Here is a 22,951-nt window from a genome sequence, read left to right as displayed (position 1 = left end):
TGGAAAGGGCAGGACCTAACCTTTTTTCCAGGTTAGTTAAGTAGCAATCCTGTAGTGGATGAGAGAGGAGCGTGCATTTGCCATGGCAACTCACTTTTCTGATGGTCGTGCTGTCATCGCAACCCAGCGTGCATTCAGGGAACAGTTTATTATTGAACCTGCAGATTGTTTTCCTGATCAAAAATAGATTGTAATGTGGGTGGACATGTTTACGGATACTGGCAGGGCCTTCAAGAATCACCAGGACACCAGAAAATGTCGAGGAAGTCAGGCTGGTAATTTTGGAATTCCCCAAGCGATGCAGCTGCTGCTGCTATTTCTGATCATACACTGAGAAAGAATTCTTCACAAAGATGTGAAATTGAATCCATACAAACTGGCAGTGGTGCACAAACTTAATCCACATGATTTTTGTTCCCCAAAAAATGCATGTGGAGTCTTGAACAAAAACATGCCTCATGTTCTTCTTCAGCATTGAGGCTCATTTTTATTTGTGTGGATGTGTGAATAAAAAATTAAAAAAAAAAAAAATGTGGTATTGGAGTGGCACGAACCCTCCGAGAACTTAATGAGCAGTCCCTGCATACAGAATGTGAGACTGTTTGGTGTGCACTATAAAAAATTGGTGTTTTGACCACAGTTATTTGAAGAGAAAGATACGGTAGTTATGGTCACTTCTGAATGTTATGTCCAGGTGATTAAGGATTTTTCCCCCCAGACTTGAAGAAATTGATGTGGGGGATATCTGGTTCCATCAAGATGGCACCAGAGCTCAAACAGCATGAATGTCAATGGCACTCTTGTGCGAACACTTCCCCAACCGTCTGATCTCTTTGAGAGGTGATTTTCAGTGCCAGATTTAGCCCAATGTGACTTTTTCTGATTGGGCTGTCTTCCTTGGTGTATACCAATTGTCCACAGACCTTGGGTCAGCTGCAGAACAATATTTGTGCTGCTATTGCCGACATAAGATAGACACATGCTGAACAAAGTGGACCACATCTTCCAAATTCAACTAACCAAATTCATTGAACAGAGCTGAGGCCACCTTCAATATATCATTTTCAAAACCTAATGGAATAAATCTTTAAATTTACTTCAATATAATGGGTAAGAGAATTAAATTGATACTTCTAATACCGTCTGTTTCTTTTTTTTTCCTCCAAAATAAGGAAGTTCTGGTATCACACCCTGTCCTTTCTTTCTACAGAGTTAAAATTCCTAAGTATATTTCCTTTACCCATCAACACCTGTTATTTTAGGTCCTAAATAAAACACAATTACATTTCAGAAAAGTCTGTATATTTCACTTCCTTTTAACAGCAGAAATAGACAGTACTCCATCACAAGCAAATCAGAATAATTCCACAGTCTGCCATCAAGTTCTGTTCTTCAACAAAAGACAGACAGCACAAGATCATTGAAAAAAAAAAAGCTATGTCAAACTCTTAGTGGTAGTTATAACTATAAACTGTTAATTCTCACAGAATCTGTGCTGCCAATGACTTTTGTGTTAACAATCATCAACATTCTGCATAGCATAGTATGGAACTAACACCAATTACACGTAAGAGACACATCAATGAACATCAATACAGTAAAAGACACAAATTTCAACATTTTAGAGGATATGGAATGGTAACTGATAACATAGAAGTTTCTGAGTACAGACCCACTGATTCATTGAAACTGTTGTACGTTTAGCCACAACAACTGCGAAAACATATTTATCTACATGCATTAAATATTTATTAGCAGTAGTTCCGAATAAACATCATACATTTGCCACAAAGCTAAACACGTGTATTCACAAATGTAACAACAACATATACAGCTCAAAGTATACTTTTTAAAAAATACTTTTGCTGTATATTCAAAAGAAAATGAATGGGCTCTTCTTAATGTAAAAGAATTTATAATTGCTTAGAACCAACTAAGCTGTTGCCCTCAGAACTAAAAAAAAAACTGGATGTATGAAATAAAATGAACTGTTGAATACAACACAGTTTCAGTTACTGGAAAAAATAATTTAGCTACATAACACTTATGGGAAACATTTAATGGTATCAGTCTCAATACACACAATTTTGTATATATCATTTTAATCACATGTAAACTAGCAAACAATGTTCACAGTTGCACTGTATGGTGTACTGGATGTACTTCTACAAACAAAGTTATGCATGTCAATGGCACTGACAATGATACTCCCACTGCAACTGACTTACAAGGTGTCAGGTTGCACACCGCACATGCATCATTTGATTTCCCATTACGTGATTATGTCATGTATAGGACACAAGGGACACATTATGTTCATTTTAATATTTGTTCCACTGACTTGAGGACACACAAAGCAACTTGCTCTAGCTGTGAAAGGTGGCTGTGTGGGACAAGACACTACTTGCTGTAGGTTGTTTGGTGTCCCATACACACAGCTGCAATACTGACAATGTACGTATAGTGAACAGGTCAAATCCAGTGTTCTAAAATCATCCTTCACTCATATGTTGCTGCCTTTAATCAACATCACCCTTTTTAAAAGAAACAAAAAATATGAACATAAGAAATGAAATAACTTTTAACTACTGCTGACATGAAAAATGAAGACAACATCAAAATAATAGTAATATCATCATTCATAAAGAGAGAAATCATTCCCAGTTGAGATGTCTTTATTAAGCCTAACCATTCAGGTTCATTCACAGCTAAGCTAGTTTGTGTACAAGAAAGTGTCTGAATAGTAGTTAAGAAAGTGTCTGAATAGTAGTTTGTCTTATATCATCACAAGCTGCTTTTAAAAAAAAATTACTGTTCACCAACCTATGTCAAATACCATCTTTAATCACAAAGAAAAATGTATGGGATCCATACAGAAATTTAAGAATACCACATTCATGTTAGGCAAAAGAGTTATAGAATCACACAGGACAAACATCAAAGAATTCTTTGTTCCTTGGATTAACAATGGTGTGCAGAAATCCTACACTATGGAGAAGTGGATGCTAGAGGGAGAACAGGACAAAAATTACAGAAGTTGGATTTTCTGGAAACCAAGGACAATATGAGATCAGTAAGTAAAAATCAACTAGTTTGCTATTAGCCAAAACTATGTGACCTGATCTTATCCAATTAGTTGATGAAATGTGTAGCATGGACAACTTTAGTTCACTTCAATATGGTTTTCCACAATAATTTGATAGCAGAAACTGGCACAATCATGAGACAGTATACATTTAAACAAAATTTATTTTTTGTATGGCCATTAACATTTGAATTGTGTGCAGAAACCATTGTATAGTGTTAAAATGTTTTTTAAGGTTTAATGACTAAGGTACTTATCGGATTTACAAAATGAAGCAACATGTGAGACAAATAAATGAGATGGAATACACATTCACGGATAACAATAGTTCATTTGAATATGAGCTTACAGCATGACTTACAGTGAGATATGGTAGTTCACACTGAAGCGTTATAGGTGTGGATGCAGTATGGATTCAAAAAAAAATTCTTCAATTTATATAGTGCAAGGCTGAACAGATGAACATTTTGGTCAACTAATGAGAGCACTGATTAACAAAAGACTACTTCAGATACATAAATTCTTCTAAATGAAAAAAAAAAAGGTAAAGATACAGCACAGTGCAATTTTTTTCGATAATAGTATCTTTTTCATTTTCTATGAAGCTGTCAGATATGAGGAAAGTAATTAAGTCATCACCTTTAACAAAAATGAATGTCTACTGATGCAACCAATGGAAATAGTGAATACTGTAGAACAGGCTTCAAATGACGCTCTTTCACAATTCTGCCACAAATGCAGAACATTTGAAGGAGAAAATCTGGCTTATTGCTAGAAAGTAAGCAGTACACAAGTCATTTTTGCTTCATTTTTCTCCTGTCCCAATACATACCTCACATGGTCTTTAAGACTTTCTGAGCATTATAAATTTTGCTCAGGCCCTCAAGCATTGTGTTGGATGTCATCACTAGACTCTTCAACATCTGATGAAACTTCTGCTCAGCACCCTTCCAGTTTCAGCAGATGGTTTAATTTTCATTTCCAGTCAATAATGTTTTGTTCTCAGAGTGCCACAGCCACAAGTCATTGCTTGGCACATGCACAATCATATTTCACTATGTCAATTAACACACTTTTTCCACTCATATCATTACCTCAAGATCACATTCAGGTTTCCCAACAAAAATGGCAAAGTTTCAGTGACACATACTGACACAACACCTGAGAGTGCCACTAGCATATACATTCTTGGATTCAGAAGACTTCTTAGAAAAGAGATGCCAGGAAGTAACAGTTGCGAAAACTTGAGTTTGAAAGTGTTAAAAATTGGCATACTATCAGTGCAAGATCGGAAAAAAAGGTACAGAATGGAATAAGAGAAACGATTATGAAGTACAGGATGTGTCAAGTGGAAAGAAAGATTAGGAAATTGTATCAAAATTATTAGAAACCATTCGAATTAGCTGGTACTGATTTTGCGATGTAGCCTATTCTAGGATATTTAGATGTTTTCCATAATATATCCAAAAGAATTCTTATATTTGTAGTAAAATAACTTTAATGATATACAAATGTATGGCTTTCAAGTCTGTGTCAAATTGTGTGAAGTGCATGTTACATTTTGTGCTACAAATTATCTGATGTATCAACTGCTGATAACAAAATTGGAAGAATACACATTTAATAAGCAGCCAAAAATTATACAACTTTTACAATATTGAATGTCAATCCAAAAATCCTATTAGTTTTTCAAAAAAATTTAAGACATTAAATTCAGAGCTTAAACCTGTATTTGAAAAAACTCTGCTTCCCAGAAGACATTATAATGCAATATTCTTGGGCTTCTTTAAAAATAAATACTGAAGGAAATAAATACACAGGAACAAAACAGAAGCACCTAGGTGGGAGGGAGAGGCGGGGGTGCAGGATCAAACAGAGAAAAATGCTTGTGCGCTTAAATCATCTATTACTGACTGCTTCACAAAAAAGTAGGAAACTAAACAGAAGAGGCATGTATAAAGTAAGGTAACCACAATAGCCCCTCCAGCAGCCTACAGTAATTTGCTTTTCTCAAGGCAGAAAGGTAAAAGTCTAGAAATATGGAAAAATGTGATCTATGACACTCTTGCAAGCAATAGTGGTGACTTTAGCTCACCAAAACATATAAACCTATTTTGAATACTTTAACCCGGAAATATTTTTTTGATTTGGGGTTAACACGCAAAAATATAAATAATGATCAGTGCATCTTTTGAAATTGTGGGAATTATACTTATACCTTTCTACCCAAAGAAGAACAAATTTTTAAGAACTGCTTGAATTAATAAAATAGTAAATGTAGAGAACATTTGGGGACATGTTTAACATGACTGACTACAAGCAAGTCTGATTAAACCTGAAAGAGAATCAAAAACAGAGCAATGTTCTGGTATTGCTTATGAATTCTCTTTCAAGTATTCTTGTCTTCTGTGCATAAGATGACCTATAGTCACTCATTTTATAACATACTTTTAAAATGTCTTAAAAGCAGTATCAATTTTTCATCATCAATCTGATCCTGAGCTAGGTAGGAGTGGAGAATTAAATTTTTTCAGTGACCACTGAACAACAAAAGCAATACTCTTGTTATCTCAGTATCATGGGACAATATGTAATACCAAACTAAGATTCTCTGAAATTTTTATTCATAAATAACTAAATGTTATAAAAATGCAATTACTGCCAGACCTAAAAGTATGGCACTCCAAATACTTGGAAACTGAAGATACAATTACTCTATAGTAACAATATTTTTCACTGCTTTCTACATAATGAATTTTTTCTGACATGAACAAACAATGCATTACTTATTTCTTGTTCAGTGATATGCATGAATGTTTGTATTAAAGTCTGTATTTACAGCCCCCATTAATGTTGAAAATCAGCCAGGTCACAGAATAATTATGAAGAAAACTTTCTAGAAATAAAACACAGATGAATGATGTCTCATAGGTTAGCTTATAAGGAGCTGAGATGGATTGCCGGTACTTACCTTCAGGAAGCAAAATTCCTACACACACCACTTAAAAGTAGGAAAAATTATACCCAGCTTTTGGAACCTGTAGTTCCTTCCTCAGGTATGACAGAGGGATAGTTTGGGAAAGGTTGGAAAAGAAGAAGGAAGATTAGGTGGTTTAACTTCCGATCCATGGAAAGGTCATTAGAGATGGAGCATAAGCTCAGATTGGGAAATGTTAGGGAAGGGAATCAGACACGTCATTTCCAAAGGAGCCATCCAAACACTTACCTTAAGCAGTTTAGGGGCACCAAAGAAATCTTAAATCAGGACAGCTAAACAGAGATTTGAACCACTGTCCTCCTGAATGTGGTATCAGTTTATTATCACTGTGTCCTTTTGCTTGGTGTTGAACAGAAGGGTCAGGCCACTCAGACTCCCAATAAGTATTTGAAATTTTCGTCTTTTGAAGGTAAGCACTGGCCAACCATTGCCTCCATGTAATTTTTCTTTCAATATATAAGTTATCTTCCAATTTTAGATTGACATATTCTGTTTATGGTTACATAACCGCTACTTGTTTTGATGTGAACAGCAGCATATATATAAGGGAAAAACTCAAGTTCAAAGGTTAAAAAAAGCTGAATTGTCCCAGGATTAGGCAATGCAAAAAATGTGCAAAAGGAATGAGCACAGTAAAGAGACATGTCAAGGAAAAGGCTGCTTGAGTTGCATTCACAGGGCAGGTGCACTGCAAATATGAACTTCTAGCATGAGGTACTAGCCAAGGAAATTAATCCCTGACACTTCGGAACAATGAGTATCACTGTAACAGTAAAATTAAACAAAACTGTGATTATGCACTGTAGTATGATACAGTGGATGTAGTGGATTAAAATCCAAAAGATTCTGTAACAGTTCAACAAGCCACAACTATCACCAACTTTCATCAGTTGCGGCAAGTCCTCTGAAGAGTCCCCCCAAACAATGGAACCAATGGAAAAAATCTGTACTGTGCTGTTTAAACATTGCTAATAATTACAGCAAACGTATTTCAACAGTCAGCACATTTATTTGAAAAACTAGTTCAGGATTAATACGTATCATGTGTTACTTTTGTAGCGAATGCTCAGATCTCGATAAACATTTTTGTTTCAGCAGGTCTGTAGCCACAGGAATGGCTCTTGAAATTTCAGCAGGCTGGGCCGAATAGACTGTCACTATATTTCAGCAGTTGGTATTATTTGTGTTTCTTCAGTTGCAAAACAGGTATTTCATCAAATTTACCTGATCGCAGTCCTGAAATCCTTTGTAAAATCATGTGTGCAGATAAAGTGGCTGTAGTCACTGATATTACACGAGACCATTCCTCAGTTTCAATCTTTGTAGATTACAGTTTTCTGACCGTGAGTGTGACTGACTGGAAGATATCCAATAGAAATACTGATAATTTTGATAAAGAAGTTCAACTGCCTCAAACTCTTGACGAATAAGACGAGTTGCTGATGACAATGGACTGGTGCTGCAAAACATTCCTATTGCGGTGATGGTTACTGCTGCGACTGCTGTTGGAGCTGGTGTTAGTGTTATTTGGATTGCTGTTACCATTGCTGTTACTGCTTCCGCCCCTGCTGTTTCTGCCCCTGTTGTTTCTTCCACTGCTCACGGCAGTACTCCTATTTACGTTGCTGCCACTGTTGGCACCACAGCCGCTGCTGCTACTGCTGGTGAGGCTGCTGCTGCTGGTGATGCTGCTGCTACTGCTGCTGGTGATGCTGCTGCTACTGCTGCTGCTGGCACCGCCACTGCTGCCACTGCCACTGCTGCTACCGCCACTGCTACTGCTGCTGCTGCTGCTGCTGCTGCAGCTGGTGCCACTTGTGCTGGTGCCACTGCTGCTAGCGCTGGTGCTGGAAGTACTGCCACCAATGCTCGTACCACTGCTGCTTGCACCACTGCTGCTACCACTGCCACTGGCCGAACCACTGCTGTTTTGATAATTATTACTGCAGATTTTACTATTATTATTACTGTCATTGCTCTGTCTCCTCTTACCACTATTTCGGCCTCTATTCCCATTACTGTTACCGGGTTTATTTGGTGATTTTCTGGAAAGTAAAAAACTAATGTCACAAAAAGCAGTTTAGTAATTTCATAACAATGAAACAATTAATTACTGGAGAAAATTGTTGTTATATGTAACCAAGTGACTAAAATTGTTTACAGAAGCAATTTTTACCCTGTCTTCTCTCGTCTTCACCCTTCAGTTTTAAAAGTTTGTTTATAATTGCTTCTCTCTGAAGTACTGAAAAACTAAACCAGGATGGACAAGCTAGGATTTAAAAGCAGTTAAATTTCTGAAATATAAATTTTGATTGTTACTGTTGTTGCAATTCACAATGTGAGTTCCGTTCCTATTTTAGCACATTACATTCCACAATCTCCATTAAAAGGAAACTGACAACATGGTGCTTTGTGCATTGTAGGGTTTCTGCAAACTCCCTGTAATATAAGGAGCAGTCAAATAAAAGTGAGACATATGAAGAAAAAAGTAATTTAACTGTTTATTATTTCAAAATGGAACAGGCTGGCCAATACCTTCATGGAAAAATGTTAACAGTTGCCTACACAACCATGATTGTGCCCAGGTATGCACATTCTGAAGCAAATAGATAGCTATAAATGTCTTTCTTCAGGGTTCCAAAAATATGGAAATTGCATGAGTAGAGATTGGGACAGTATGGGGATGTGTAGGGGATTCACAGTGAAATATCTGCAGCATGCGGCCATTTTGTTGGCACGTTGTTTCGATTACTCTGCAAAGGTTTCATTGGGAAGTCCTTATACGTCCTCCATGCAGTCCTGATCTTTCCCCATGTGATTTCCATAGTTTCCGAGCACTGAAGAAAGATATTTGTGGCTGTCGATTTGTTTCGGATGACAAGGTTAATGCCCGAGTACCTCTTGGTTCTGCAGGCAACTATGAACACTTTTCCATGAAGGCTTTGAGCATCTTGTCTATCACTGGCATATATGTTTTAATGATTATGGCAATTACTTTTGAAATAATAAACAGTTTACTTACTTTCTTCCATCTGTCTTGTTTTCATTTGACTGCCCCTTACAATGCTGCAGAAAAAAAGAACATAAAATATAAATGTGTTTTTTATAAACTGAATTCACTTGTATTTGGTATTAATCAGGCAAACTGTGGATTTACAGTGATAACTGTAACTGGAAAGTCCAGCACCGATCCTATGAGGCATTAATGAATTTTACAGTTTCTGAGACTGTGTAAATTTGAAACACAAATTTTGAACGATTTTGAATGTTTGCAACAAAAAGGGCATTCTTTATATTGAAAACGCAAATGTTTTACCATTCCATCTCATTAGAATTCAACTGAATACCTTCAGTGTACTGAGCAAGGAGTTTTTCATCACTGCATACCCACCCTCCATGGTTGGCAAGACTGTATGGAAGAAACTTTTTTGTGTGGAAGGAATGGCAACTCTCAAATCGGAGGTACTGTCGATGGGTGATGGACTTGATGGGAGCAGCAGAGGTTTTATGGAGCCGTTCCGGAGGTGGAGCTAGACATTAAGGAAGGGGGCGCAGTGATCTGTGGAAGAGCAGGTGAAGCAGATGGAAGATAATGTGTTGAGGTTGTGGTGGAAGGAGGACTGTCTCTTCACCCAGGGTTCAGATCAAGATGGTATCATCAATGAACCTGAACCAGATGAAGGGTTTAGTATCTTGGGTGCCAACTAAAATCCTAAACCTTTATCTGGACCCTGGGCCAAGACATCATCATCATTCTACATAAAGTTAATAACAGGCATAAATAGCCACAAACACGCAGTTTTACTGGTGGGAATTAGCAACACTACCAGAGAAGTAAGAACTTTGGATTTGATGTGAGATTATTCCAGATAGTCTACCATATAACTGCATGAAGAAGTAGTTTTATTAGATGACATGAATGGGCAAAAAATGGAAAATAGAATACTAGACGTGAATATCTTTATTGAAAATAAATTGAAAGGAGTTATACATGAAGAATCCAACCAAGCAATGTAATTAAAGTAACAGGAGTTCGCAAAAGTACTGGTAAAAAAGTTGCCTACAGTCTCGGAAGAACAATCGTATGTGAGGTACAATTATTTGATAAAAAATGTTATACAAATAAATAATAATAATAATAATAATAATAATGATTACAAAACATCCAATATTCCGTGTAACACCTTCACTTAATGTTTTTTTTCCCTTCTTTTTTCCTTTCTAGAAATACTTACCCCCATGCTATGCATAGCACAATACTAACACCTCTTCCTCTTTCTGAGCTCAACATCTCACTCATTATGGAGGGATGCTGACTCAGTTTTTCAGGATAGCAAATTATGCAGTGACTGATAGTGAGATATGAGTGAACAGTGTGGCATTACATTATTAAATAAGTATTTGTTAAAAATGTATTGTATACCAGGAATAAATCTAATGATTGTCTATAACTAGAAGTCTGTAAATATATGTGTATACAAATTAGCTTATTTTAAATTGATCTAAATTTGTAAATACTTTGACATGTCCCATATCCATAAAGCTGCTGCTGCTGCTGCTACTACTACATTCCCAAGTGGAGGAAATTACCTGTAGTGGACTAATTGGCAAAAAGGACTTTTTTCATATTACGATTTTTGTATATATTTTATACTCTCACTTTAAAGTTTGTTAACAAAAGTAAAAGTGCTAAATACTGTTACAGTGCATACAACTATGTTACACTATCTGTCAAGAAATAACTGAAAATATTTCCAGTTCACCTGCCAACATTAAAGTGTTTCTACTAAATGTGATTCATGGAAGAAAAGTAATAGCTTCACTGAAAAGGAGAAGGGAAGGGAGTGAGAGAGGGGGGGAGTGAGAGAGGGGGGAAGGAGGGGATAGGGGGAGTGTGGGGGGGAAGGAGGGAGAGGGGGGGAAGGAGGGGAGAGGGGGAGAGAGAGGGAGGGAGAGGGGGGGAAGGAGGGGAGAGGGGGAGAGAGAGGGAGGGAGGGGGGGAGAGAGGGGGGGGGGAGAGAGAGAGAGAGAGAGAGAGAGAGAGAGAGAGAGAGAGAGAGAGAGAGAGAGAGAGACTAGAATGGGCTCACATCACAAGTTCAGGTATTGTGCCGCGTAATTTTAGTTATTGTGTGAAATGTATAGAGTGAACATTTGTGACAAATATGTGGAAGCTTAAAATGAGGAGTGCTTCTGTCATTACGACAATACAAACTAGTTGTTAGACAATTCTGCATTTCAGAAATTGTTCTTGTGTGCATGGCATGAGTAAAAGTTTTTGGTTAACTTCAAATGTAGAGATAGTGTTTATGAATACAAAATATACTTCTATCACTCACTTTGCAAAATGTAAAACTGTTGCAGGTTCTTGTCATGAAGCAGATATTGAGTGAACTCAGAAGTGATCAAAAAAGAAGAGTTATTAATGTTTTATGTTTTGTTCAGTAGATAAAACATTTGATCTTCATATTATTTAGGCATGCTTCTTTGCATCCTCATTATGCTATATTACATGCCTGCAGTATTAAGGAAACAATGAGTGATTGTTAATTTCGAGAGAGACTTGGAACTAACCATAGTAATTTTAAAGTTAAGTATTAGTAAATGTTACATACTGCAGACAGCTTTGCAAGCAAAAGAGGAACTTGGTCATTCGCTTTGGATATTGTGAAGTGTAAAAGAGATATTATTAGGGTTGTACATTACCATAAATTACTTAGGTTAAAAAGATTATGACAAATATAATTTCTGCTGTTACTGAAGTTATATACAGCCAAGTAATACTTACACCAGTCATAAGGAGTCATTCCAATCCCGGGAGCAGAAAGACTTACCTTAGGGGGAAAAAGGGACAGGTATACGCTATAATAGAGGGAAACATTCCACATGGGAAAAATATATCTAAAAACAAAGATGATGTAACTTACCAAACGAAAGCGTTGGTATGTTGATAGACACACTAACAAACACAAACACACACACAAAATTCAAGCTTTCGCAACCCACAGTAGCTTCATCAGGAAAGAGGGAAGGAGAGGGAAAGACGAAAGGATGTGGGTTTTAAGGGAGAGGGTAAGGAGTCATTCCAATCCCTTAAAACCCACATCCTTTTGTCTTTCCCTCTCCTTCCCTCTTTCCTGATGAAGCAACCGTTTGTTGCGAAAGCTTGAATTTTGTGTGTATGTTTGTTTGTTTGTTTGTGTGTCTATCGACCTGCCAGCACTTTCGTTTGGTAAGTCACATCATCTTTGTTTTTAGATATATTTTTCCCACGTGGAATGTCTCCCTCTATATATATATATATATATATATATATATATATATATATATATATATATATATATATATATATATATGTGTGTGTGTGTGTGCGTGTGTGTGTGTGGTTTTTTTAATGGCAAGACTGTATAATTTCCAACTATTAATTTCATTTGTTTGAAATTGCACACACCCACAGTACTGGATAGTCGTAAAGTGGAGCTGATTTCAACTAGCTTTGGTCCTTGCACAAATATCAACCAGTTAAAATTATTGTAATATTAGAAAGACTGGGTGGGTGATTATAGTGGGACTGACTTTGACTTGAAACAGATGAAAAGTCACTGCCCTCAAAACATTTCAATTAGATTCTGTAGTGAGTATTCACTCAAATTTGCCACTGTTGTATTTTTTATGGGTTGCACACAAGGCTGAAAGACACCATCAGTAACTTCCATTATTAAGGACAGTAGCTGAACAACAGATATATATCTATATCGTCAATTGTCAAACATCTCTGGTGCTGAAATATTATGACCCTAAATGTGGCTACACTACTTTGATCTCCAAATAAACAGAGATATCAGAAATGGGGCAAAACTGATGAAAGGCCCTCTCCGGTCACATTTAGCACTGGTCACATATCTCAACAAATGTATCAGGGATGGTACTATACGGGAGTTGGACAAACATATGGGAACACCATGACAAACACACTTGAACATAAATGCAAATGCTAGCCAAGCCTGCAGGTTGAACTGCTGTATTTGACCACAAATGGCACCTATGCAATGTACTCATTATGAAAGAGGAACAGTGTTCTGTGTAGCTATGAGTGCATTATGATGGTGCTAAGTGAATTTGAACGTGTGCCAAGTGTTGGTGCTCAAATGGTATGTGCTTTCATAACCAAGGGAGGCGAAGTGTTTGGTGTTTTAAGAGGCACATTATCAAAGATTTATACCACACACAGGGAAAGCAGAAAAACATCTGCTAAGTCACAACATGGACAATTGTGAGTGCAGACAGATGGTCACTGAAGATAATTGTGATGGAAAATAAGCATACGACAGCTGCAAACGTTGCTTCAGAAGCGAATGTCGTGCGCGTGAACCCAGTCAGCACCAAAACATGAAAGGAGCTCCATAAGCAGGGAATTTCCAAGAGTGAAACATAGCAGGGGTTCAGTGATGATTTGGGCACCCTTATCATGGTTTTCTATGGACACATTCGTTACTCTGCAAGGTTGTATTACAGCCAAGGATTATGTGACCATTTTGGCTGATCAGGTCCATCCTACGTGAGCAAATATTTTTCTAAATGTTTGTGAATTGTGAAACTGCAGTGTGAATTGACTACCAGCAAAATATTCACACACTGGTATGTGAGAAGCTGCTTAAAAACCACATCCAGGCTTACTGTCACAGATATGGAAAAGGTAAATGTAGGTGGATATAAGCTTTCAGCACATGCAAGTAGACACACTATGGAGAGAGGAGGAGTTGCCAAATATGTTAAAATCTTTCATACTGTGAAAAAGTTAGGAACTAAAAAATTTTGTGCAGAGCAACATGTACAAGCATGTGCATCTGAACTTAAAACTAAATAATGTTACTTTCACAATTGTAGCTGTGTGTAAGTCCACATTGGGAAATTTTCAGCTACTTTTGAAAAACCTGGATTCTTTGTTGTGCTATCTGTCAGAGGGAAGCAAATTATTGTTTGTAGGGATTTCAATGTAGATTTTCTGAAAGAGTCTGACAGAAAGCTTGACCTTGAAGTATTACTTGGTCCTTTCAATTTGATGTCAGTTATTGATTTTCCTACTCAGGTGGTACAGGAAAGCAGCACACTGATCGATAATGTTATTATAGACCAAGATAAATTTAATAAAATAAAAACTTTTCCTGTTAAGAATGGTCTGTCTGTTCATGGTGCACAGCTAATTATAGTATATGACATAGCTCTATGCAGTAACGCAAAACAGTCCTCCAAAGTAGTGCATTCAATTAATGATTTAAAAATTGAAAATTTTACGGAAAGCTTGCAACAGTTCACCTGCAGTGAAGTACGGAGGAGGTGGTGCCTTTCATGGTTAAGATGTGGTTCCCTCATTGCGTTTAAGAAAATGCTAACAGTGGTAGGTTACAAACACATTTTACAGCATTGTGTATTTGTGTACTGTGTACAGAAGAGGAAGAGTTCGGAGATAATGACTGATTGTGTTGGTATGACAATGCACACTGTCATAAAGCAGCATTTTTTTGTTGACACTAATGTTCCTGAAATGGACTGGCCTGCCCAGGGCCCTGACCTGAACAGAATGAAACACCTTTGGGATAAATTAGAATGTCTACTTTTCTTCAGACACCAGCATTTAACATCACTACCTTCTCTGGTTTTGGCTCTTGAGGGGGAATGGGCTGCAATACATCCAAAGACATTGAGACACATAACTGAATGTGTACCCAGCAAAGTTCAAGCCATCATAAAGGCAAATGGTAGTCACATGCCACAGTATTGTCCACTAGCATGTTTCTGGATGATTTTGATCAGATAGTGTAAATAAACTCTCTCATCTCCATCTCGTTCCACTTACCCTAGTCTCTCTCTCTCTCTCTCTCTCTCTCTCTCTCTCTCTCTCTCTCTCTCCACCCCCCCTCTCTCCCCTCCATTGCCTCCCATATTATACTATAATATATTATACTGTACTATACTCGCTAACATTTTGCAGTAGGTTTTTTTCATTCAATTTTTATGAAGAAATCTAAATAATTTGATATTATTACTATGTTACAATCTCAAAAGTAAAATTAGAAACAGAAGCACTAAGTTGGAACTAATATTTTGAGTCACACTGTATACAAATATGCACGTCAAGTCTTGTGCTGAATATGTAAGGATGTAGAAGAAGAAAAAAGACAATGTAAATAATTTAGGAGTAAAGAAGATCACTCACTGAAAACGAGAAGCATTGAGTCATTGACAGGAACAAATGAAAGAGAAAGAAAACTTGCTAGCTTTCTGAATAAATCCTTTGTTGAATTACAGTATAAGTAGGCATGTGTGTACTTGTACAACACCTCAATACAGGATTTATTCTGGGAGCTGCCAAGTTTCCTTTCTCTTTTGTGTGTGCCTGTCGATGACTCTGTGTGTCTACTACTTGGTCAGTGGTCTCCTTTAATCCTAAATTATTTACATTCTACCAAAACTTTCCCACTATATTAAAACAAAAAATGTTAACTTTCATTCCTTTAAGTAATTTTTAATGTTATTTTGCTAATCTATGTAAGTCATATAATACGGTCACAAACATGCTAAGGTGTTCAAAATGTAAGTGCAAATGTGAAAGTTTTTCTCCAATGCAGAAGATGAATTTCATGTGGTCAGATATAGATTTTATGTTACAAAACTTTCATTTCTCTCATTAATCCAGCCTGGGCTAGTTTCCTCACAAAACTATGAACTGTATCATCCTGTCACTGTTGAGTGAAAAACTGAATCTGATGCAACGTCCATTTGTCTATACAGCCCCTGAAAATGAAGTTATAGCTCCAAAATGTAGTGCACAGTTTAGAAAATAAAAATATTTTGATCAAAGATGGAATATTATTAATGAAATGCACATCTAAACTAGAAGTACAATCACAGACAGTTTGTGACTTAATATCTATTAATAATGTGTTGCATATGTGCCTGAATACGTCGCATATATGCGGAGAATAGGATATTAGTAGTTTCATTATTGAGTATAAAACACACAAATGTGACGACTGTTACCACAGCTATTCATTTTGAGAGTCAAGCTCTTACCATATGGCGTGTGCCTTCAACCCTTCTCTCTCTCTCTCTCTCTCTCTCTCTCTCTCTCTCTCTCTCTCTCTCTCACACACACACACACACACACACACACACACTCTTTAAACAGCTTTATACATTGTGTGTATGAAGGGCTGAACATAGATAGCCAGATGACGGAAGCACGATGCTTGAAGCACATAGCTATGAATAACATTCCTCACATTTGTGTGTTGTATGCAAAAATCAATAATGATAATCTTCACAACTATTATATTCAATCCTTAAGATGGATAATATTGGGATATTAGTAAATTATTTGAGATATTATCAAGCTTGCAAGAGTTTTTGCGTTTGAGGGAATTCATTATATTCTTAATTACTTTGGCAGAGCATGGAGTAATTGTGATTTGCTTATAAGCATATGGCATTGCTTCTTGCATGTGTTCTACTGCTTTATCCATTTAACTCTCCATGCCAATCTTCTGAGTCATTTCAAGGAAGTGGTTATTAAATACTTTGGCTACCAGAATGCCATACATTATTATTGTCTTTTTCTTCAGTAACGAAGTCCTCACATTCCTTTACTGTTTACATTTTAGACATTATACAGAGGTATTTTGATTTTTAAGCCTTTCTTTAAGACATCACAGTATTTCTCGTAATATGAAATCAGTCTCACTTCTGCTTGTCCTAACCATTTCATATAATTTCCTTTTCCTTGCACATATAATCTTACCTGCTCTTGTTATTAAAGGCATTTGCTGTGTCTTATCAGTACCATACTTTATTGTTTTCACGTGAAAGCAACTGTTAAAAATTGATAGAACTCTATCTACACATACATTTAATTTGGAATTCGTGACCATCACGATACACATCCCTCCAGTCAGCTTCTTGTAATCTTAGTTCAATAATTACTCTAGCTCTTCCCCATGATACCACTTCCTTGTAATCATGTAAGTTAGTAAGTATGGCTAGCTGAGCATAATGACAAGAGAGGTCATCAACTACTGGCTAAACATTTATGCAATTGAATACATGTCCACATACAGATACACTGAGTGTTAGTACACCACTTCCCTGTGTAATTCTTGTTGGAGAATGAACAATGTAATGCAGGTTATATGCAATAAGCAATAGTTCCAAATCATTTCTTTTATCAAAATCTTTTAGAAAATTAGTAATAAAATCTCCACCAGACTGTCAATTGTTTTCTTTTGCTTGCTAGGTGACATAATAATGACTAATTTCTTTCTAAAAATATTTTGAACTTGCCCAATAGAGATCTATATGCTGTAACTATTAGAAATTACTTTCCCAGTAGCGACAATTCGCAAACACAGGTATTCAACTGTTGTTATATGCAGAGACTACTTACTGGTTCCAAAGGATATGACTTGATGTTATTTTTAACATACACAGCAACTCCTCATTTCTCCAAATTTTCACTTCGGAAATAGCCTGCTACATTATTTAGATTTAAAGAGCTAATCTCTCTCACCTGTAATCACAAGAATTCTACCATTTGTAATGATACTGCTGCCCCTCTCCCCATTATGAACCATTTATATTTTCATGTAATCTAACTTTCCCACTCCTGTGTATCCCAACATCCAAATTGCAGCAAATGGCACAGCATCGATGGGAGGCAACTCGAAGTCAGCAGCAACCTGATCAGTTCCTAGTTTTAGTTACGAATTCATCCAGCAAGGAGCAATTAGAACAGGAGTTAGGGGAATATCAGGGAGGTTTCAGACCATGGAGAAGCTGTGCAGAGCAGATAATTAGTTTAAAATTGATTATGGCATACTACAAGAAATGGAACAAACCTCTGGCAATAATATTTGTAGATTTTAAGTTGACTGTCTCCACAGACCTTCAGTATTAAAAATTTTAAGAAATCTAGGACTCCATCCAAAACCAATTAATACAACTCACTCTAACCAACACCAAATCAAAAGTGAAGTTTAGAGGAGAAATTTTGGAACCATTCCTCATAAAAACAGGCTTAAAACAAGGTGACTGCCTATCACCATTACTGTTCAACTGTGCACTGGAATACATAATGAGAGAATGGTACAAAGACAATCCAAAGATGATATGAATTAGAAGTGCAAAAGATGATATTAACTTAAAAAGCTTGGGATTCACTGATGATCTTGCTCTCCTAGCCAACACCGTTCGAGAAGCCAGGCAACAAGTGAAATCACTACAAGAAATAGCAGAGAAAGTAGGCCTTAGAATATCATTTGAAAAAAATGGAGATTATGCTAACTGATCCACCACTTGCAAACAAAATTACAATAGGAGAACAGGAAATCAAAATTGTAGATAAATTTAAATATTTAGGCAAAATAATAACATACAATCTAAATGAGAAGCCATCATGGCAGAATAGAATTTTAAAAAAACTGAACTACGCAAATTACATTACCAAAACTACATACAACAAAAAAAGCCTATCTATAGATGCAAAATTAAAACACTATAAAACAGTTACACAACCAGCAATAATGTATGCAGCTGAAACTATCTTCAAAACAACTAATACAGCAGCAATTGACAGAATACTAAAAACAGAAAGAAGAATAATTAGGACATGTATAAATAAACATTATAAAATAAATGGACATTGAAGAATAGCATCAAATGAAACAGTATATAAGAAAATAGAACCAGTCATGAGCACGATCAGGAAGAAACGCATCTCATTCTTTGGACATCTGATGAGAACTCCAGAAAAAAAAAATTAGTAAAAAAATAATACAAAAATTGTGGAATAGCAAGAGCGACATTAAATGCATCACAGAAATTAAGGAAGAGATAAAAGAACTCTAAATCACAGTAGATGGTCTAAAAAAGAAGACAGAAAAAACCAGAATACTGCAGGACCCACAAACCAGACTACAAATGAAAACCAATAAAAGGAGTACAGGAAGAGTGGTCTCAGATGAGGAAAGAAAGAAAATATTTGAAAGAATGAAGAAATATTGGGCAGACAGAAGAGCAAAACACCTTTCATATAAGAATAGATTCTAATAATTATATTACCTAAATATCATATTAAGTTATTGTTGAGACAAATTGTATCCCTGTGTAACAACTTGTTTACAACTTTGTATTTTTGACTAGAGTGGTCCAATGAAGGTCATAAAATAAATAAATAAATAATAATAATAATAATAATAGTAAAAACATCCAGGGATCATATGCCCGATGGACTGCTCATCCAGGGTTGATCATATCACTGCAGAACTGCAACAAAGCTGCAATTTGTGTTAGATTGTGTTCTGTAACTTATCCAGGTCACTCATAATGCTGTATTCTGTACTACTGGGCAGGATGTTGTCTCCTCCCCCTACTGTTAATACTGGGTTTTCTTTACTCAAATCCCTAACCAGTGCCTCATTATCCTCTGCTACCTGGCCAAGGCACATGGGCTTATGATACTCATGACCTTGTAACTTGATCTTAGTTTCTCCTGCAGCTATTGCCTATATCCCTCTCACAACTGCTGCCTAGCAGCAAGAATTTTCTTTTTCTACTCAACTCACTTTCTAATCTGTCTGTTACATTCTCATCAGTAGTCTGTAGCTTATTGAGGCTTCTCTCTATGATATACATAAAAATAACTGTCCATACTCAGTTCATAATTTAATCTTATGGCATCACCAAAGGACAGTGTTTTAACATGCACTGACAAAGTTGCTAGAAGATGTTCCACAAATAACACAGCTGTTGATGCAGTGCCAACAAGAGTGATGTTCAGTAGTGGTCAGGCGTATCTTAGATTAAATTTTTCCTAACTTTTTTTTATTAGTGTGCTATTTTCCCAAATGATGTCTCGACACAGGAGGGCCACTGATGATGGCCATCAGGTGATTGATGTGGCCATCAGGGCACCACATTTCATTTAGTAACATACCAGAGAAATTTTATATTAGTAGTATCTTACAGTGAGAGAGAATATGAAAGATTGAATTTGTGATACATGCTTATCATCCCCAAATACTTTGGAGAACTCAAACTCCACAAAGACAGGTACAATTGTGTTTAGAACATGGAAAAAAGCAATTCGGACTATTGCTAAACAAAACAGGAAACTTCATTATTTTCTAAAAAAACTGTAATTGTTCAAATGGTTAATAAGGCTTATTAGTAGTCAGAAGTGTACAAAAGTTCCTTCTTTATTGCAACATTAAAAACTGAATCCTTACTTTTTTTTGTTATGTGTGAACAAACTTCAGGAAATAAAACTTCTATGCCTACATTTCTTTATTTACTTATTTTGTCATGACTAGTATTGAGACTAAAGCCCCATTATCAAATGCTCTTGTATATAAAATACATAAAGAGGAAATCTCTGTTTAAAATCAAGATACAAAGTTGTATACACTTTGGCGACCAACCCCAAGCACAACTTCGAACACAAAATTGGTGTTCAAACGATCGTACCGGAGTATACTTGAGCCACAATGTTTCATGATGGGCAGGTTGCCTATCACTTGAAAACTAGGTTGCTTTTGTAGGATAACAAGGTATGAATGTCTAACTACCTGACTCTTGATAGGTGCTGTCCTCTGCTGTCAGTCTCTAGAATCAGTTGGGAATATAAGAGCTGTTGTCGGAACTAACTGAGTAATTGTTTCCTTACAATGGCTGTAATTCAGCAGCAAATATGTTATGTTTGTTGAGCGAAATTTTGGAAACTCTTGAGGGCAAACTGAATGATTCTAGATCAGAGGGAGAAACGCAGGATCCAAACTGAAGTCACACAGTATCTGGTATTTGTGGGTAGGTGCAAAACTTCATGTAACGTATTTGTTTTTCATCATAATTATTTACATATATTTCATGAAGAAACCAAAAAACTCCAAAAGTTTTCTCTCAGTCCCTTTCCCAGGGTCTGAAAATAGCTGAAACTGGTTCAAGCCCAATATCTTCAAATTTACATTTGAATGATAATTCTACCTATACTCCCAGGGATTAGCCTCAGCATGATAACAATCATAAAATCAAGCCTTTTTTATCTCTCATTAGATGAATTTAAAAAGTCATTTTACTCATATGAAAACTTCACCACCGATAAAGGCATGTGTGGATTTCGTGGATGAGTAGTATTTTCTACACATACATACTCTGCAAGCCACCATATGGTGCACTGTGGAGTGTACCCTGTATCACTACTAGTCATTTCCTTTCCTGTTTCACTCGCAAATAGAGCAAGGGAAAAATGACTATGTATATGCCTCCATTTGAGCCCTAATGTCTCATATCTTATCTTCATGGTCCTTGCGTGAAATTTGTACTGGCAGTAGTAGAATCATTCTGCAGTCAGCTTCAAATACCTGTTCTCTAAATTTTTCCAATAGTGTTCCTCGAAAAGTACATTGCCTTTCCTCCAAGGATTCCCATTTGAGTTACTGAAGTATCTCTGCATTCTGTTCAAATCTAATGGTAATAAATCTAGGAGCCCGCCTCCAAGTTGCTTCAATGTCTTCCTTTAATCTAACTTGGTGCAGACCCCAAAGACTCTAGCAGAACTCAATAATGGGTAGTACCGGTGCCCTAAATGCCTATATGTGGTCTCCTTTACAGATGAATCAAACTATCCCAAAATTCTCCCAATAAACCAGCATCAACCGTTCACCTTCCCTACTAGTCTTTACATGTTCATTCCAATTCATATCACTTTGAAACTTCAATGATAGATATTTAATCAATGTGACTCTTGTCAAGCAGCACACTGCTAATGCTTTATTCGAATATTAAGGGTTTGTTTTTCCTGCTCATCTGTTTCAACTTACAATTTTCTACATTTAGAATTAGCTGCCATTTATCGCACCAACCAGAAATTTGGTCTAAGTCATCTTGTATCCTCCTACAGTCACTCAACGATGAAACCTTCCTGTACACCACATTATCATCAGCAAACATCTGCAGCTTGCTGCTCACCCTGTCCACCAGATCATTTATGTTTACAGAAAACAACAGCAGTCCTATCATACTTCTCTGGGACTCTCCTGACAATGTCCTTGTCTCTGATGAAAACTCGCCGCCAAGGACAGTGTACTGGATTCTGTTGCTTAAGAAGCCTTTGAGCAACTCGCATACCTGGGAACATATTCCGTATGCTCGTACCTTCATTAACATCAGCAGTGGTGCATGGTATCAAATGGTTTTTGGAAATCTAGGAATATGGAATCTGCCTGTTGTCTTTCATCCATAGTTCACAGTATATCATATGAGAAAAGGGCAAGATGAGTTTCACACGAGCAATCCTTTCTAAAACCATGCTTATTTGTGGACAGAAGTTTTTCGGCCTCAAGTAAATTTATTATATTTCAACTCAGAATATGTTCAAGAATTCTGCAGCAAACCAATGTTAAGGATACTGGCCTGTAATTTTTTGGTCCTCTCTTTTATCTTTCTTATATACAGGAGTCAGCTGCACTTTTTTTCTAGTCACTTGGGACTTCCCACTGGATGAGAGACTAGCAATAAATGCAAGCTAAGTCAGGGGCCAATGATGTAGAGCAAAACAAAATTGGGATTCCATCCGAATCTGGAAACTTTTTTTTGCCCCCCAATTCTTTCAGTTTTTCCTCTATGTCTATTACTATCCAAATGGGAGTCTGTGTGATGGTCAAACAATGGTATGCCTGTACGATTCTTCTGCAGGAATGATTTCTTAAATGTGAAATTTAAAACTCGAGCTTTCCTTTTGCTATCTTCTACTGCCTCACCAGATTGGTCAACAAGTGACTGGATAGAAGTGTTAGAGTTGCTTAGTGATTTTAAATAGG

At 36.6% G+C, this 22,951-nt stretch overlaps 1 protein-coding gene across 1 annotated transcript in view; it reads right to left on the bottom strand.

Annotated features, from left to right (window-relative positions):
* Positions 1-1,280: 1,280 nt before the first annotated feature.
* Positions 1,281-22,951, bottom strand: part of LOC124554808 (uncharacterized protein DDB_G0271670-like) — a 192,256-nt gene continuing 170,585 nt past the window's right edge. The window contains exons 8-9 of the mRNA XM_047128464.1: positions 7,626-8,128; positions 1,281-2,534 (exon numbers count right to left, since the gene is read on the bottom strand). Coding sequence (XP_046984420.1) covers positions 2,530-2,534; positions 7,626-8,128 — 508 coding nt within the window. The 3' untranslated portion in view covers positions 1,281-2,529. The remainder of the gene's footprint in view (positions 2,535-7,625; positions 8,129-22,951) is intronic.

The sequence above is a fragment of the Schistocerca americana genome, chromosome X (assembly GCF_021461395.2).
Source record: "Schistocerca americana isolate TAMUIC-IGC-003095 chromosome X, iqSchAmer2.1, whole genome shotgun sequence".
NCBI lineage: Eukaryota > Metazoa > Arthropoda > Insecta > Orthoptera > Acrididae > Schistocerca > Schistocerca americana.
This window is presented reverse-complemented; position numbering and strand designations above follow the sequence as displayed.